Consider the following 19,165-nt stretch of genomic DNA (forward strand, 5'->3'; position numbering starts at 1 on the left):
TCCGAAAAGGTTGCTAATACCTTTTTATTGTATGATTGAATGATTTTTATTTTATGTGTCTTTTTATGGCTTTATTGCAGAATGCAGACAATTGGTCCTTCTGGAAATGTGACAATTGGTCCTTCTGGAGATTTTCTGAAGACCTCATACTGTGGTCAGTAATTCATCATTTCAGTTACAAACTGTTTTTCATTGGTTGTGACACATGCTGGCATTTCAGTACATTGGATAACACTAATTGCAAATAATAAAGATACACAATTGTATGACCTTGAAGGCCATACATTGACGTTTTCACTAAACCCTACCAGATGATACAAACTAATTCAACAACTGACAAATGAATTCAACCTGCGATGTGGATATTAAGGTGAAAATGATACGGTAATTGAACATTTAAACATGTGTTGGTAGTATTTGTAGTGTTGTTTATGCTATACATAACATGAATGATTGCTTATCAGCCTTTTGAATAATGTATCTTTATATGTTTGATGCATCCAAACCACTGAGGCAGCCACAGCTTCATCACCATTTCCCAGGATTTACTCTACTCATGAATGATTATTTTCCAGATGGCTATAAATTAAATTGACAGTTGTATCTTCCAGCTGTCAGCTTTGTTAAGCCCAAATAAATTGCCTTGTACTGAACATACAAATATAAACCTATTTATAGCTCTTCAATATTGGTTCTAGTTTTGAAAGTATCTTTTGATAAACTAAATCCTTGTCTGTCTGCTTTTCATATTCAAATTTTCATATGGCCAAAATAATTTTGAAACAAAGAACGGCTGATACCATGCTACAGTATGACCATGTGCACTGCCAGAAACACATTGATGACTGATTCATGACCACATGGTGTCAGTGTTGCTGAACAATAGAAAAAACAGATTGCAGTTTTTTTTACTTTACCATCTTTAGTCCTTCACACTAATCTTTGCAGCAGTTAACACCTCTGAAGCATTTTCTGATAAGTCTAAGTACAAATTGCCCTCTACATTTTTTGCAGCACAATCCAGTTAAGAAAATTCGCCTTTTTAAAGATAAAGTTAATGGTTGCGCATTTTAGTGACATATATATTTTTGTCAGCATGTGTATCAGTCAGGTGCAAGTTGACATTACACATTAAAACAGTCATTCTGCTCAGTGGAAGGATGTTGTCCATGTGGTTTGGGCTTTAAACTGTTAAGCTTACCACTTTATTCTTGACCTTGGAAACAGAAGATGTCAAAAACAAATCTGTCACTTGTTCTGGAGCTTACAACCGTATCATATGGTCCTCAGTCAAATGCAGTTTGTTCAATTGTAATGGAATTGTGAGTTTGTACATATACACTCAAGAGCTCCTGAAAAAGCAAGCAAGTTAACCTTGAGTGAAGATTTTTTTCTCAACATTTTGTTGCCACTTTCTAATAAGGTGCCCTAAGGTCACTTCCAATTACAAATGGCAATTATCAATACTAGTTCCTGTAACTTTCCATCAAGTTGATAATGTTGATAGATTGCTATTGTTCTGGATGCTTGCAGATCCTTTAAAGCTAGTTGGTAGATGAAAAATGTTATGCTGGGAGAAAGATTTCTGTTAACCACAGTATGTAAACCCTGTGTAAACTGATGTTCTTGAGGCAAATATTTGGTTTGGTTGTTGAGTATCCCAACCATTGTATAACTCATATTTACGGTGAGAAACCCTTTTCGTTAAGTTAACAGACAAACAAGAGTGTTTGAAGTTTTTAATGTCAAAGTCAAACTTTTACACGATTCTTCCTCATACCAAACCATACGTCGGCATCTCTTCATCTTCCTAGCAAATGCAATTAGTTCATTATGTAATTACAGGAAGGGAGCAGCAAAAAACAGAGCCAGCCCCTTAAGAAAAGAAAACAAAGTAGAGGAAAATAAAAATAACAGTTTTTTCTAATTTTTTCTCAAGTGCAGATTTGAAGACCTTAGGCATGCCATTGTCTGTTATGGTTTCCAGTTGTCTGTTCTACAGTGTAGTTTTATCTGTACATGGCTATAAGGTTAACAGCACGAGGGGATGACAGTTACATGATTAGCGCCAAAGTGTCTTTTTTTTTCAAAATGTCCCGATTAGTAGGTGATACATCTCCGAGTTACGCTCCTATCTGTATGTCTCCCCTCTCTGTTTTGCAGTAGACTGAAAGATATTCATGTTTAAACGTGCAGTATAAAAAAAGATACACACTCACACAGATTCATGTACAGCAAGTTCCCTTGAATCTTGATGGGAAGGTTTGAAAGGTGCCATAATGGAACTGCCATAAAACAGCAGTTTGTTGAAATATCTGCCACTTTGAGAAGGCAGGGCTGTGTCAAGAGTCTCTGTCCAAAACCTACTAAATGGACGTTAGTTTTTCAGGACATTTCTCGCCTCCAAGGGATGGAGAAACCCTTATCTCCACTCTTTCTCCCAGAGAAAGAGCATGTGTCCTTCTGTTTCTCAGAGTAAGAAGCTGTCCAGAAGCAGAGGAAGCTGTGATTGTTTTCACCAAACCCTTTTCAACAGATTAACTCCATGCGTTAGGCTTTAAGTTCTTCAGCACAGTCCATCAGTAACAGAGCTCAGTAAACAGCTATGTTGGGGATTTGGGGGTAATGAAAGCTTAGGGAGTAAGCACATCAGTGGCCTTAAACAAGCTAAAGGGAGTCATTCACAGAGTTGTAAAGTTCAAGGTATATACAGGTATACAAAGTGTAATCACGCACATGAACACACCCCTTTCTTAGGATGATTACCGTTGTAAAATGAAGACTCCCTACTTCACTGTTACCACATGGTTACCTTTCAGTGAGGGGACAGTCAAGCAGCAACAGTGTGGTTAGTTAACAAGTGGAACATTGTCGCACATCTTACCTGAGTGTTACTCTCCTTTCTGACTAATTCTTTGCTCTACAAGGATCTGTGAACTAAATTGTAGCACATCAAGCACAAGCATGTCTCTTTCATTTTATCTGATCCATAACAACCGGTAAAATGAAGAGACACGCTTACTGGCAATTTCCAGCAGTGTTACATTCGCCAAATCCGAACATTAATGAGATCAGTGCAGATAAAGGGAGGAGAAGAGAGGAGAAAAGAAACTCATTAAGACCACAGGGACGACTTAACCCTATTATTCCTATCACACTACTGAACCACACACTGATGATGGGAATTAAGATGTGCTGGCCTTGATCCACACCCACTCCTCAGCCCCGTGCAGCAGAGTGTGTCTGCAGTCGTGCGGTAGCTGCGAGGAGGACGAATGTGAAGGAGTCTGTTATCTGTGCAGTTCAGCACAGCGGTATGGGCGTGTTCAGGTCTGCACTGTGCGGTGCAAAGAGTACAGTCAACTCTGCGCTGCCATTACATTGTGTTCTTTTTTGTTACAGCCTGCGGGACACATTGTGCCAACTGCAAGCCATGGGAACTGAGAGAATGACCCAAAACTAACTCTCATGATAAAGTGGGAACAGTTTAATCCACTGAAACTAACTCACTTGCTGCCATCATTATCTCCATTTCCCCGTGGGCACGTACATAAAATACAGATGTATCCAAATAGGCGTGGTATCCAAAAGGCGTATGGTTTAGAAAAGAGAGAAAAAAAGGTATTATCTTTCTTTCATGCAGTTTTTTCATTTCCTTTTTTTTCTTAAAGAAATTTGGTTTTTCTATTAGTCCTACTTACAGTATCATTACATACAGTAGATGACATGTCTGAAATTCCCTTTAATGTAGCCCCACACATCAGTCAGAGAGATGAGTCATTATTTAAATACATTTCATGTTTAAATACTTGCTGGGGGGAGCAGGCAAAATGCTACGGCTAGTTTAATGAGGCAATATGTAAAAAAATTATGATTAAGAGCACATACACACAGTGCATATGAATCGAGCATTGCGCAAATCCTTAAATGAATTTGTCTCTCTACTTAATATGATGTATGTGAGTGTGTGTGTGTGTGCCTAATGTTTCTGAATGAAAGTTAATGCAAGTTATTATATAGTCTATGTTTCACAGCCACTGAATCATGTCATAATCTGTGGCGCTATGCATGTTCACATTCTGTAAATGCACTGTATGAGTTTGTGTTGTCATGCTTGGGTCTGTGTGTATGTGTAAGTGCGTGCATGCGGCATGTGTATATGTGTGTGCATGTGTGTGTGCGAAAGAACAATTATGATAGAGGAACACTGTTAGGATACTGTAGGCGTGTAATGGACACAGCACCTCAGTCTACTCTGAAACGGTGGACAGTGGCAAGGAATAACACTGCCGTCTTATCAAATACACACATACAATATATACATACAGACTGGGTGTAAAGGCAAAATAATGAAGACATATTTTCCCACACGCCGGAATTCAGTGGCACTACTGACACTATGGGAACCTTGGATTCTGAATGGTTACATTTGACTGCCGTTAAAAAAAAGGCATTTTCACATTGTTGCAGTTTGTTCTGAATCATTTGTTTTTAAAGATACCTGATTTAAGAGATCAGCAAGTTTTTCTACAATATAACTGTACAGTGACACACTTTTGTCAGTTCTTCAATACTTTTTTAAGACTTGTTAAGCTTCTCACGGGATAAGCTGTTTGATTGGTTAATATCTTTGCTTGTTACAATAGAGTTTATTAGGCATGAGAATTTGAGAGTTTGATTGATTTGAGTTGGATCCAAATAACTCAATCGAAGACCCGTTATTTATTTTCATCTATTTGACTGGATAAGACCTCAGTGGTTTTCAGCAGATGATTCACCAGATGAGTTCAAATCTTGCCTGCTGTAGCCTCAGTTAAAGTTTGTATATGAACTGAGGCATGTTAAGCATCAGGATTCACTCAGTCTCAGTCTTTCTCTTCTTCACACAAATCCCTCTATGGCAGAGGATCAGGCATGCATTTGATTCAGGTACAAAGAAGAAGAGAAGAATTTGTCTTCCTTCATGTGGACATACAAGAGGATCTTTGCCTAAAGGCAACTTTCAGTAGTAATTAAAAAAGACTTTTTTTTAAAGAAAGTACTCTTATTCAGAGCTTTCAGAAGAGTTAGTCCATCACTTGTTTAAGTTAGGATGCCTATAAATAATAGCCAGAATCCAAAAGTTTCAATTTGATAAACGGCTTTTAGAAAACATCTTTCCTTAACCCTCCCTGTTTTTCAGAAAATGGAGTAGTGTGGTGATGATTGCTCAATTGCAAGGCTGTCACAGGTAGACCTCTCGGCGTGACAACGTGAGGCAGGACGTGGTCTTGTAGTCCCCTCCTGTCCGCGTCAGGGGAATGACCTCAGTTGGGTTCTGGCCTTCTCCTCCTTCCTCGTCCTGCTGGCGCCTCCCAAAGCCTGCACTGCTAAATGTGTCATAGGATGCCGAAGTCATCTTGCGGTTCAGAAGATTACGGTTGTGATCGCCCATGTTCCTGTTGCGGTCTGCACTACCCAGGGTGCCGAGAGGATCCCCGTTGACTAAGGGTAATCTCTGACCTTCTCCACTGACCACCACCCCGGGTTCTGAGCTCCCCGCACTGCCAGCACTCTCGCTGTCGCTCTCATGGTCGTTACCACGGAGATTGTTATTATCGTCACCAGGGGCGAAAGTGGAGAGCCGTGGGGGGTCGCTGCCATGGCGCTGGCGCTGGCGAGGCGAAGTGCGAACAGGCATCCAACAAGTGTCAGAGTGGCCGAACTCATCACACTCCCTGGTACACTTTCCTGTCAGGGCTACGTCTGGCAGCTGTCTGGCATCTGAACACAGGAAAGAGACAGAAAGAGGGATTAGAGGATTGAAAGGAGAGAAAACTTTAAAGATTTTATGACATGAAGCTAACGTACCAACCAGATTCAAACCGAGTATGTTGCAATTATAAGGCCTGTGTCCTTACAACTAGGCTTCTACGACTCCCAACAAAATGAACATTAAATAACAAAAGAGAGCAGATCGAATAAATCAAAGGAGATGAGTTTAACATCGGGTGTGGAAGACGAAAGAAAAAAAAATGGTAACCCCTGCCCCAAGAAAAGAAGAACAAAGGCAACAAAAAATGCTGTAAGAGCAAAATGTAAATTGCTCACTCCAAAAGAGTGTTTAAAAAATTCCAGCTGTGCTCAGCATTACTTTAGAGGTGAAAGGTGAGGTCAACACAAACAACCATCCTGGCCAATTAAATATTCAGAATTCTGAGTGACAAGTCTTCATTTCTTGGAATGCAAGAAAACATTAAAGGTATATATTGAACCTAAAACATCAAAAGGTTAACGAGGCCACCAGAGTTACTGATGAACAAGGGCAAGTGTCAAAGCCTCTGGTTATTATCTATGTAAACCAGTCATTCATAAATCAATACTGACATCATGTTAAACGGAGGCAGGGCTTATAATGATGACAGATTAGGTTACTGTGACTATGTCAATAACAGAAATTGTGCAGGTGTCATGTTACAAAACGTAAGTAACGCATTCCAAAGATAAACAGGTTTTTCAGTGTATGCACATCTTAAAAACTATAACAGCTGCTGGATCAACAACTCAAACTATGGCAGACAAGAAACCCATAAACTATATTAAAAGCTCCCATACATTTTAAATGTGCAATGTTTGGATCACAAAGAGGTTGTCATCAAGCAGTTAAATCGCCTTCACAAAGCAGAACAAGTATTTTTATACATATCAATCTACTCTTAGGTTGGACCAATCAGAGCAGAGCAGGGAGGATTTTTAATCTCTACTTTATCCTTTGTTTGATTTTTTTGTGATTCATTCCATACACATTTAATGAGCAACTAAAAAACTTCACTGTCTGTTTTTCTAAATTCTACTTTACTTGAATTCATACATAAGAAATTAAATATGTATTTTGCATTCTAAAAACGAATTCCAGTTTTGATGCCTATTTGCAGCAGCAGTAAATTAATGTGCAGCCAAACAAGCACATCATTATACAGTATAATTATAACCAACACAGCCAATTATCTGTTCAATTCCTCTCTCCATCTGACCGTGAAGGAAACTTATTAAACTCCACAATATCCTCAAGATTTCACTCGTCGGCGAAAAATCAACATTTAACCCCAGAAGTTCATGGTCATGTGACCTTGGTGCGATGCTTCAGTTGTTCCAGCTCTTGCATTAGCATTTACAAAGGAAAGAGAGAAAATGGAGAGAATTAAAAGCCCTTTTTGGTTCTCTCCATCCTTGACAAAGACTTGTTAGAAACACAATTTTATTGCTGAATGGGAAGATTTGGGGTGCTGACTGAAGGCAAGGCCACTGATGAGCATCTGGCACAAATATTGCTTTTCAGAAGAGCTTTTCTAAAAAGCTCTTCACAAAACACACAGGCTTTCACACAAACATATGTGCAGCACATGCATACACAACCAGGACAATTGCTTTATTCTACAAAACACATTCCCATCATATAAGGAAAGAAAAGGCTTCTGAAACCTTGACACCATGTCATGGTTTCAAAGTGTTTGAGTGTGTATGCCCCTGATTGAGGATGTGTGTATAATAAAAACACGGCTAAGCTTTTCACACCATAGAGACAACATATGAATGTATCTGGTAGCCTTTTGACCACAAGTCTGAATGCGTCCAATGTATTTAGTTGACTGTTTATGGTGTGTGTGCGTGTGTGTGTGTGTGTGTGTGTGTGTGTGTGGTTGCTCTGACCATTTTCCACGTGCTCTTCTTCGCCCACACTACCTTCCGGTGTGGTCCGCTCGTAGCCTTCCTCGGGCAGAGGCAGGGCTCCCAGTCTCGGCCCTGATGAACTCTTGCTGCTCGGGGTCTCCGAGTCTTCCAGGCCACTGTCATAGCAACCTCCGTCCTGGGGCTGGCTGACTACAGAGAAGGTCACCCGGCGAAGGGTCCCCTGCAGAGAACACACACACACAATATAGGATTAATCATCCTGGATTCCTAATCTGAGATTCTTAATCTGAGGATTAGGCTAGTGGGAAGGGGTGTGCAAAGACATATTGAGATTATCTGATCGTGTTCGCCTTGATTATGAGCTTAGCTGCTACAATGCAGGGTAATAGTCATCAACCAATCACGGTGGTCCGTCAACGTTTCCAGTTGGCTTTTAATCCCAGTTAAGATTAATGCTGGACGACATGGCTGATGTTTACAAACCTCTGGCCGGCCCAAAGACACTTATTTTTCATCTGGATTGGTGCCCAGTAGTAACAGCTGGGTAATACTAAATCCAGTTAAAAAAATTCTTACTTTATTTTTATTAGATTTTCAAGTAGGAATTTTGAAGTACAATAAAAAAAAGTGAATGTATAGTCCGGCCCAACTACTGTACATCACCTTACTGAGTACAGGATGGTTATTTGTATAAATACTCAGTTATTGTCTAAATGTGCATTAATCATCAGCTAAGAATTTTTCCCAACACTATTTACTTCTGTCTGAGTTAAGTTTGCTAAACTTTACTAGAGTGTACATCTGTTAGGAAAGTATTTACAATGAAATATATTATGGCTGGCATCTCCAGAAGGAACAAATGGTCTTTGGGCCGAGTGCCACAGACAGGATAGGGAAGTTGGAGACTACTAAAATATGGATTAAGCATTGTTGGTTTTGGTCTTTTTCATAGAATTTGTTCACAACAAATCCATCCTTCATCTGCCTTTTCCTCTCAGCTCAGTTGATTTTAAGACTGTTTTTGTTTACAGTTTATAATTTGTATTGTTAATGCTTAAAAAGAAACTTTTTTAATATAAATGGGATCTGAACAACAACAAAAAAAACGTCTATTTGTGTTATTATGCAGTGCAGCAATGAGGCTTTGAAAGGCAGACTGCACCCATCACTGTTAGCACAAACCAACTGCCCATCTACCACTGACAGATCTTCCAATCTGTGTGGAGTGGTGGTGATTCATTAACGAATCAAATCATTCCCTCCAACTGAGCATCACACCTGCTGCGATTCTGACACACAAGTCACCCCAGTGTAGTTAGCAGACCAGTTTGGAGAGAAAAAAAGGCCATAATAAGTTCATGCTGAGAGAACATAAGAGGGAGTTAAATGACTCCGTCTGGCCTGAAGGGATCACTATGCACCAGAAAGCCTATTTCCATACAACACCCCTCCTATCTCCTCTCATACCCATTTATCTCCTTGCAAAATTACAACCCTTTCAATTTAGATTTGCTTTGAAACATGCAGCGTGTAGTGTGGAACGGAGGGAACAGAGAGAAGACGCAGATTAGGGCGGGAAAAACTTCAGATGGGAATGCCGCCTCAGGATAATCTGTAGAGAAACGGATGGACGACTGGCATAAAAGCCCAAACTGAACACATTTCTTTCCATACACCCAAATTAAAAGGAAAAATTAAACATTTCACCTAATGAACATGCAAGACAAAGAGGAAAAGAGGAACACAGCTAAGTTAATTAACCAGGAAGGGGGAAATTAATGAATTAAAATAGAGCACTTGCTTCTTCCGCCATTCTCAAGACGCTTAAATTAAAAAGGGATGAGAGAAAGTGACTCAAACAGCAGTGATTGTGAGCACAAGCAAGACTGAGGAAGATATATTAGATTCTAATAAAAAGCAGCGGTTCTTGGAATCTCAGTGGCTTCATCTTAACTCTCCTCAGAGAGACCAATGTATTTTTAGTGCTTTAGTTTAGAACGAAGCAGTCCAACCTCCTTTTCACTCTTTCAGATAAGGGCAATGGCACGGAGAGGAAAACGTGGGTGTATAGTTGCCCAGAGAAGTAATCGGTAAGGATTTTTTTTTTTTTAAATAAGTATCTACATTAAAAATGATTCCTTTATTTCTTTACTTACAGGCTTTAGAAACTTGTCAGCAAGGATCATACTGTACCACAATAATAAGCAACATTATTAGATATTTCAACTTCAGTTTTGTATTTTATGGTACTTCATACGTCTACTCCAATACAACTCACAGGCAAATATTCTACTTTTTATGTAATTATATGTTTGAGGGTTTAGTAATTATATGTTTGAGGGTTTAGTTAAAGGTGGGGTAGGTAATTTTGGAGAAACCAGCTCGAGATCGCTAGAATTTGAAAATACACAACCGGAAAAAATCTGCCACTTCCTTACAGAGCCCCTCCTCCAACACACACGAATGCGCACATGACCAATGAGGGCACGAGATCAGTTTGTGCACAGATGGAAAGCTGACAGGCAGGTAGGCCATCCAGTTATTTTAGCCGGGCCGGCTAAAATGATTGGTCGTGCTTTTTACAGTACTACAGCTTCCACAGATGATATTTCTTTATGGATTTTTTGTCAAAGCACTTAAGATATTCATTGCTCTCAGGATGTTAAGAGCATTCCATGGAATATAACAAAAAGTGTATCTCGAGCCGGTTTCTCAAACTTACCTATCCCACCTTTAGTATGTAGCTACTGTTATAAATTGTAATGATGAAATATAAATTGAGAAAAAAACGATTGTATTATTGAAGTTTGAGGTACGTTAAGTGGATTTTTAATCTAAAACTCTATACTTTAGTTTTATATATATACTTTTACTTGAGTAAGACTTTTTTATACTCTTACTTTAGTAAAATATCTGAGTACTTGTTCGACCAATGTGCCAGGCAGGTATAATGTTGACCATGTTCCCTGTATATAGCGTATAAGCATACCAACACAACGCACAGCTGAGGCTGATGGGATATCATTAGTACTATACAGGTTGAAATCTTGTCTCACATATGATATACAGTATTCCAGAACAATGGATGCTTAGTTCTGTAACTGTAATGGTAATACATCAGAGACACACACTGTGGTCAGGAGTACTGTAGAAATCGAGCCTGTGCTAAAGGGTTGTACTTGATTGACAGACAAGGAGTGAGAGTACTATTGGAAGACTGCTGCCGGTGTGTATGTGTGCATGTTTTTTCTGCTTGTCTGTGTGTACAGAATTCTTCTGTTCAGCAATGATTCCATCTAATTCAATTTCCCTCTAACCCTCTTTCTGCCTAGAGCTGCCCCCTTTCATTTCTTCATCCTGATCATTTTATTTTCTATCTTCCCTTCCTTCGGACGATCCTGCAGTCAACTCTGCTTTATACAGCTGTAACTCTCCCTCTTTTCTCTGTTGCCCCCCCCACCTCCCCCTCTTCTTCTCTTTGCCGTCAGTTTTATGATGTGGCGATCGATGATATGTCCTTGACCTCGTTATGAGTCCCTCTCCCCTTCCCCAGAGTACACTTTATTGACCCATAACTCCACTACACTCTCTAACCCCCTTTTCCACCTTTTCCTCTCATCCTCCGTCTTCTCTACCTCTAAGTCTTCTGCTCATTGACAAAGCTCTTCTTCTATTCTTTTGCCAAATCCCACATTTTGGCATCTTTTAGTCATTAAATGATACTAATTGTGCAGTCTACACATTCTGTCGCTGTCTTGCTGGCTTCTTATCATTGTTATGTCACTTTCTCTCTACTACTCCATTCATTTTCTCTCAATACGGTCTTTTTGAAAGCTTTTCACATCTCTATCTTCTTTGCTCGTTTAAGTGATCTCAGTTTATTCCACTACTCCTTGATGTTTTTCTACCTAACTCACAAAGCATGTTTGTGCGTGTACTGTATGTGTGAAAGAGTTATATTAATAGCAATAAAGGCTTAGGATTACTAACTATCTGGAATATCAACTGAATGTGGACTCACATTCATACATGTGAGCGCACACACACTTTCGAACATAGACACATACAGATGAATTGGCGTAGGTCCAGTGTGGCCTATGAATTCATGCCTGATGGAATATTAATTGAGTTTGACGGAGCACATAAAAAAACCTTCCTCTTAATCTGACACGGGCCATTACAGTTCAATACTGACATGGGAGCTTCACTCATTTGCAAGGCGAGGAGTGTGTTTGAGTGGGTGTGTTCAGTGTGTATGCAATTCAACAGTACTGTACAAGCATTTAGCATCCTGATACAGTATGGTTACTGTGAAGCTATTTCTGGCAGAGGTATGAATCAAACAGATGCATGATGGAGCTTAACTCAGAATAAACTGAGCTATCTGAATCTTGAAGCTCAAGGTGTTGTGAAAATAAATCCTAATATAGCTTTCATTTCCGTGCATGATGTGTTGTGCATATGCTTATGCGTACGAGTGAGACTTCACACCTTTATGTTTGTGTTTTATTGCTGCGCATGAGTGTGAAACTTTCAAAGACTGCAAGATGTGTTATGTCAGCCTGTGAGAATACACGTGTGTGTGTGTGTGTGTGTGTGTGCGCGTTGGTAGTGCAAGCAGGTGCTTGTGTGCGAGCGTGCACAGGTCGGCTCAGTCATCAAGGTAATTAGTGTGTAAACCTCCTTGCTGTCGGTTCAAAGAGAATTAACGAGCTCTAGTTAATTAACAGTCTCCCTCTCTTCTCGTTACATGTGTCTGCATATTCAACACGTGTGTATTTGTGTGTGTGTGTGTGCAACATCTGCACATCTGACTGGTTGTGCATGTGAGAGCACATTTGGATGCAACTGTGTGCTTGTGTTTGTCTATGCCCTGCTACACTCTGCATGAAAAATTGACAGGATGCATCTTATGCATAAACCAAAACTACAAATAAGGTTGTAGGACTAAAGCCACATTTCCCCTTGGCTCTCTGCTCAATCTAATTTATTTTTGACATCTTCTAGGTACGGGGACAACCCTCATGTAATGGCTCATTGTATTATGTATTGCGTGCATGTACATTGTATTGTTTACTTCCTCTTTAGTACATTACATGTGTTTTTGGTCATAACATGCTCAGATTGGAGGTCATATTCCCAGGGCAGACATACATTTGTTGTTGTTCCATCCATTCACTTAAGTCACGTTGCAAGCACCCAGAGTGGGGATGTCATGCATAATCCATAGCTGCCCAGTGCCCACATAGACCAACGGTAAATCCCATTTTAGATCTACACAACGTTTTGTGTACTTTACCGTCTATATCCATCGTACTAAACACCGACCAAGTACACTTACAATAATTCACTTTCTGCCCCAAAACAAAATTGACGTTTGGCTGATATGATTTTTTTAAAGCTGAAACCACATTTTTTCCGATCAATATCCACTGTCAGTGTGTGATAGCTTTTTTGCTTCTCAATTGAAATATGTTAGAGTGGATGAAGCAAAGTTAGTTAAAAGAGGCCATCAATAATTACATTTGGAGTAAACAGATCTTTGAATTGAATTGCATAGGAGATGTGTTTTTTCTTGCCTGCTTGCTTTTCTTTATTAAAAATGAATGACTGTGGTGGAAAAACTGAATACATTTTAATGACTGAGAATGAGGGCTGATATACTTCAGTATTTCCCATCAGTTACGATGCTGTTCGCTATTTTGATGCACGTCCTGATAGATTATGTTTTCAAATTCTTCACCAAACATTCTTCCCACACATTTCTCCTTCATGTTTGCAGTTGTTACTGTTGTGCTGTATTAAGAAACAGGAGGCAGAAAATATATATTTCGTTTTCTTGATGGTTATGTTTTTGTGTTCAAACAGGCAAACGCCAGACAGGTTTATGAGTCAAATGTCAATCACCCGGACACCTGACATCCAATTTGTAATCACTCCCTCCAGACACCTGGAATTTTCCTAACGTTGAGTGAGAGGTGTAGCTTTGCGTGTTAATATCCCTGCCAGTTGTCTGTCACTGGGGATTTCAGCCTGTGGACACATGATATGTAATGCCAAGCGTTTCCATTCAAGAAATACGATTGTGTGACCCCAATGGGATACAGAAAGTCTCCTTAAAGACTCATAACATTCTTTAAGTGGCTTGGGAGCTATAGTGGGCAGAATGACCCATTGAATGATTAGCAACCCAGCTTTAAATAATTTGTTTACTAAAGAAAACATAATTTAAAGGTTCTCAATAATAAATTCCAAGCATATCTATTAGTGGAGGTTTGTCTCCACTTGGCTCTCAACATGGCGATTGCTTAGCGGGCGGCTGGCAGCTAAAGGTGCTAACAGCAACCACAAAAACATTGCAAATAACGGCAACGGAGGGGATAACTCTGTTACCTCAGAGAGAACAAGAGGGTGGGCGTTACACTACTCCATCAAAGCTATGGATTGGGACGGCGACGGTCATTAGCTAGCTAGTGGGGCACACGCACAAGGACTCACATGCCATAACATGCAGGCACGGCCGTAACAGCTACTTAAACCCAGCACAGGAAAGGCTCAGATTACATCCCACACATACAGACCAAATTCTCTGCTCAGGTGGCCATTACTCCAGTATATCTTAAAGGTCCCCTATTATACTGTTTTTCATCAATATATTATAGGTCTCAGATATATACAAAACATGTCTCTGAAGTGTTTGGCTCAAAATACCAAACAGATCACCCATTATAGCATCCCATAATCCCCTCTGTTTTCAGCCCTGTTTCAAAAGTGCTGATTCTCTGCCACTCCCTACACCCCTCTGCGAGATCTTTGGTTAAAAAGAACACAATGGTGCTCTAGGACAGTGGTTCTCAAACTTTTTTCAATAATGTACCCCCTTTGAAAAAAAAATTCAGCCAAGTACCCCCTGATCAGCGCAAAAACTATTTGTTAGGGGAAAAATGCCTATATAAAGAGGTACAGTACAGCCTTGCACCATCAGTGTCTGATTTATTAAAACAACAACATTGTAACTGAGAAACACTTAAATACTACAATTCAAATGTTTACAATCTATCACTAAATTCATGGCAAACCAATTTTAACATCATGCAATAACGCTAAGACGACATTAGTTGCATTGAACTGATCTTTTTAATAAGTTGTACTTACAATTTAGTGAGAAACATGGGCTTGTGCTTCACTGAGGATCTTTGTCATTCTCTGTGACAGGGAGTTATTACACTTTGCATTTTGAAATATGTGTAACTCTGTTAATATAAAACCCACACTGCTCAAACTTCGTAACTTTTCCTAAAATTGGTATATTTATTTATTTATTTTGGGGCGTGGGGAATGAAGAGAAAAAAAAATATGAGCATTTTATGAGCATGGGATTTTGACCCCTCATATAAACAAATGCATAATGCTGCACTATACTTTGCAGCCACAAGCCGTTGCCAAGCAACGCTTATTGTTTAGGTCCTTTGATAAGCAGGCAGTCATATAATTAACTAGAACTAGCTAGATCTGATAGATTTGGACATAAACGCGAGTGAAGTATAACCGGACGCGAGAGAGAGATCAGAGATCAGATCAGCTGCTGCTGCTGACGGAGAACACGCAGCTCTTCCGGATCACAGCTGCAGCTCCCCCGCTGTGACGGACTGTTTAGCGGAGCAAAATACACTAAGAGTTAGACCTAACACACTTAGCTAGTTTATCTACTCTGGAAATAGCTAAACTAGTTATAAATATATTTATTCTTTACTGTCGGGTCACTCATTACAGGTTCAGCGAGCTGCACGAGACTGACGGGCTGTCAGGAGAGGGAGAGGAAAAGAGAGCACCCCGTTTATTTTTCCCATTTTATTATCCAGAATTACTGTAAACTTTTGAATAAAGTAGTTAATCTACTATTAGTAGTTTGTTTAAATGCATTACTTATGTTGTTTTTTAAAATAAATCTCACGTACCCCCTGCAGTACTCCAACGTACCCCTAGGGGTCCGCGTACCCCCATTTGAGAACCACTGCTCTAGGAGGAGATTCAGGTGATAAGGTGGGCGGGGGTTACCTTGGTTGGTTATTGGCTAATGGTTACACAAGTCAAAAAATCGTTATGACATCATAAAGTGGCCAAAATCTGATCACCTCATTTTCAGACAGGTTTTTATATAAATGGATCAGGACAAAAAGAGAGAGAATCTTTTTTCCTGAAACTTTCAGAATCTCTTTACACAAAAAAAAGTAGATTTTGCATAATAGGTGACCTTTAACATAGGAGTTGTTTCTTGCTGCATTAATGCTCTGAATGCTGTAAAACCTTTAATGAGTGAACAAATATTTAATTTTTTTTTTATTTAGCTCTCAGGAAATCTAAACTGTACAGGACGAGCAGATATCTGATATTCATTGCAAGATGATATCCCTATCTATATAACCACATTATTGCACGTCCCCCTGTTTCTCATAATATGATAGCTTATTTACTACCTACAAATAATTGCGCTGATAAAATATCAGTCTTCCTAATAGTACAGCTATAACTGTGCAGAATATGTAAGGTAATATTGCACTTTGCTACCACAACACACAATGCAAACTAATATGCTTCTGTTGACACCACATGGGTATCGTCTCAGACTTCATATCTGGAATGATGATCAGGCAAAATGACCTTTGCCTCTGCTTTCTTGTTTTGCCTCCGTTTGGGAATCGTGTTGTGCTAATGCCGCCGGCAAATAAGGATGTGCTCGCTCTCAGAGAGTCGAGTGACTGTTGGAATAAATAAGTGAACTCAATAACCGCAAATCAAATATTATTGGAATATGATATTTGCATTGAATGTTTTACTATTCCAATTATTGGGCTGTTTAAAGCAGGGATTTTCCTCTTCATGATGAAACTGCTATTAAAAGATGCTTTGTGTAGCGACACTAATGGATCGATGCACACTATTGTCTCATTTGTATATTTAAAGAGAGGTCTATTTGGCACTACTGATGACACGTTTCATTACTCGCATTTCATTTAATGAGCCATTTCCCTTGCCTCTCTTTACTATTGTTTTCAACGATTACGAGTCTCATATCCACTCCAGATGTCTTCCATTATCACTGTAACATATATTTTTTAAAAGCACCTAATGTGTGAACTTTTGTGGTAAAACATCACATGAAAATGTTTTCTATTAATTTCCTCTGTTTTATCACAGTTCCAATGAAGTCAATTAATACAACGAAATTAACTTGTGCTGTACGTGATTGAGTCAACTAGTGAAATATATCTGTCCTTGGTTAACACTTGCTAAAAAATCTCTTAAATATTGCTGGAAACTATTTTGAAACCTTTTGCTGCCGACTGCTAAGTTATGCATCAAAGGCAGTGAGGGGGAGAAACAGTCGAATATGCTGACAGAAAGTATCTCGCAGGGGCTGTGTGAACAGGGCAGATGTGTTAACAATTCATTTGACGATGATATATTTACACTGTTAATTTAAATATAGAACTGATCTAAAGCTGTATTCAAGATTTCCTTGCCGTAACATGGGGTGACGTGTGCAGTGTTGGAATGCAGTTTCCTGAGGCTATGCTGAGGAAAGCAGACGTCCTGTTTAGACTGTGAACCCATTAGGTCAAGCAGACAGGTAAAGACATGTGTCGGGGGGCCAATAAGGGGGAGTGGGTGACAGATGATGAATAAAACAACTGATAGATGGCTGAAAGACTAAAGACAAATAAAGCACTGTCTATCAACATGTGTGGCAGGGTACAAGAAAGGGACATCATTGTAAAACACTTGACCACAGACTGTCTGAAGTAGAGATGACAAGACAAAGAAAGCTGTTTTGGGGAGAGAGGGTGGATTGTTGTGGAATTTGCAGAATGCAGAAAATGATTTGGAGCAGGTTGAAACTCAGCTCAGGGAGGGATGAAGCGATATGAGCAGCATTTCTTCTGCTGTCAGACTCCCAGACGTTGATGAGCCAAGCGCCTTGTTCCACAACACACTCTCACAGCTTTCATGCAGATAGCGTAAATCCACACATTAGCCACACCTGCTTGCAATGTGCAGGTGTGCATGTAAAAACACACACACTCACACATTTATAACTATGCAGTATTTTTGCAGTGGGACCACCTCTGCAGTAAGAGCTATCCTCTCTTCTCCGGGCTGCTGCTTTCCCCTATATTCTTTCCCTCCCATATTTCTCCACTTCCTCTCACCTCTCGTTCACTCTCCCTTCTCTCATTTCCCCGTTCTCGGCTTTCCCCTCCTCTTTCCCCATTCATCCCTCTTATTCTGCAGTCCACCCCCCTTCCCTTCTCTCTTTCCTCTGTCTCTCTCTCTCTCTCCATCGCTCCCTCTAGAAGCAGGTGATGTAGAATGGTGCTCAGCAGTATCTGACTATCAGGCCTGACTCTGTGAGAGGAATGATAATCACTGTGCTGCACTGCAGAGAGAGAAAAAGACGAGAGGGAGCAAGGGAGAGACAGGGAGGGAGGAGAGGGAGGGAAAGGGGGCATGAGGTAAAGGGAAAGGGGGGCAAGTGCGGCAGTAAAAAAAAAAAAATAGAGGAGGCAAAATAAAGCGGGGAGGGTTTGAGAGGAGGAGGGCAAGAGTGGGACAAAGAGAAATGAGTGAAAAGGACAAAGACATAAAGAAAGAATGAGAGGTTTACAGAAAGTAAGCACTGCTATTGTAACATATACCTCCACCGTGTCATGCCCTCCACCATCACTCCCCTCATCCTTCCCTTGGTGATTACACACTTACACACCTCTGACAACACTATCCCTAACACCACAATAGCTTGTAGTACAGCAGCCCCGTGGTATAAGGGAGAGCCTTAGCCTTGTGTCTGAGCGCCAGGAAACATTAACTGCAGCAGCGAGGTCATCTGATCGGCACTATGCGGTCCCCCTCTCTCTCCTCACTCCTCTTCACACTGCTGCAGTCTGCTACCAGCCCCCCCAGTGGCCACCAGCTGAACTACCGGCCATGCTGCCTCCCGCAACGCCTGTCCCGAGAAACAGCTCTGGCGATGTACAATGTATGTATGTAATTTGCTGAAGCCCGCTATCCATAAATCACTCGCTGTTACTGGGAGCAATTAAAGCCAAACCCTGCGGCCACTGCGCATGATCATTTTCCTAACTAGTTATTGTGAGTGTGTGGGTGTGTATATTCGGTCTGTAGGTATTTTGTTTATGGGGGTTTGTGTGGAGGGACAAGGAAAAAGAGACCGCTTCACCGCATGCGGGTCTACTGCATTGCCATCCAGCACAGCTTTGTTACCATCAAGCTGTCCACTCTGGCAATGAGCTTTCTCCCTGTCTCCATCTGGGCTCTCCACCCTGCAGATACACATTGAAAATCACTGACTCTATTCACAGCATCGGCCTTTGAAATGTTTATCCTTTTGTGTAGCCAGGGCTGTCTATAGGGGGGGAAAACAAAACGGAAACAAGAAGCTCATAGAGTGAGATTTTAAGCGTGGCTTACCGGA

At 40.3% G+C, this 19,165-nt stretch overlaps 1 protein-coding gene across 1 annotated transcript in view; it reads right to left on the bottom strand.

Annotated features, from left to right (window-relative positions):
* Positions 1–1,731: 1,731 nt before the first annotated feature.
* Positions 1,732–19,165, bottom strand: part of LOC117474796 (protocadherin-7-like) — a 35,281-nt gene continuing 17,847 nt past the window's right edge. Inside the window, exons 3-4 of the mRNA XM_034120801.1 lie at positions 7,690–7,891; positions 1,732–5,763 (exon numbers count right to left, since the gene is read on the bottom strand). Coding sequence (XP_033976692.1) covers positions 5,225–5,763; positions 7,690–7,891 — 741 coding nt within the window. The 3' untranslated portion in view covers positions 1,732–5,224. The remainder of the gene's footprint in view (positions 5,764–7,689; positions 7,892–19,165) is intronic.

Source organism: Trematomus bernacchii, unplaced genomic scaffold, assembly GCF_902827165.1.
Source record: "Trematomus bernacchii unplaced genomic scaffold, fTreBer1.1, whole genome shotgun sequence".
Taxonomy (NCBI): domain Eukaryota; kingdom Metazoa; phylum Chordata; class Actinopteri; order Perciformes; family Nototheniidae; genus Trematomus; species Trematomus bernacchii.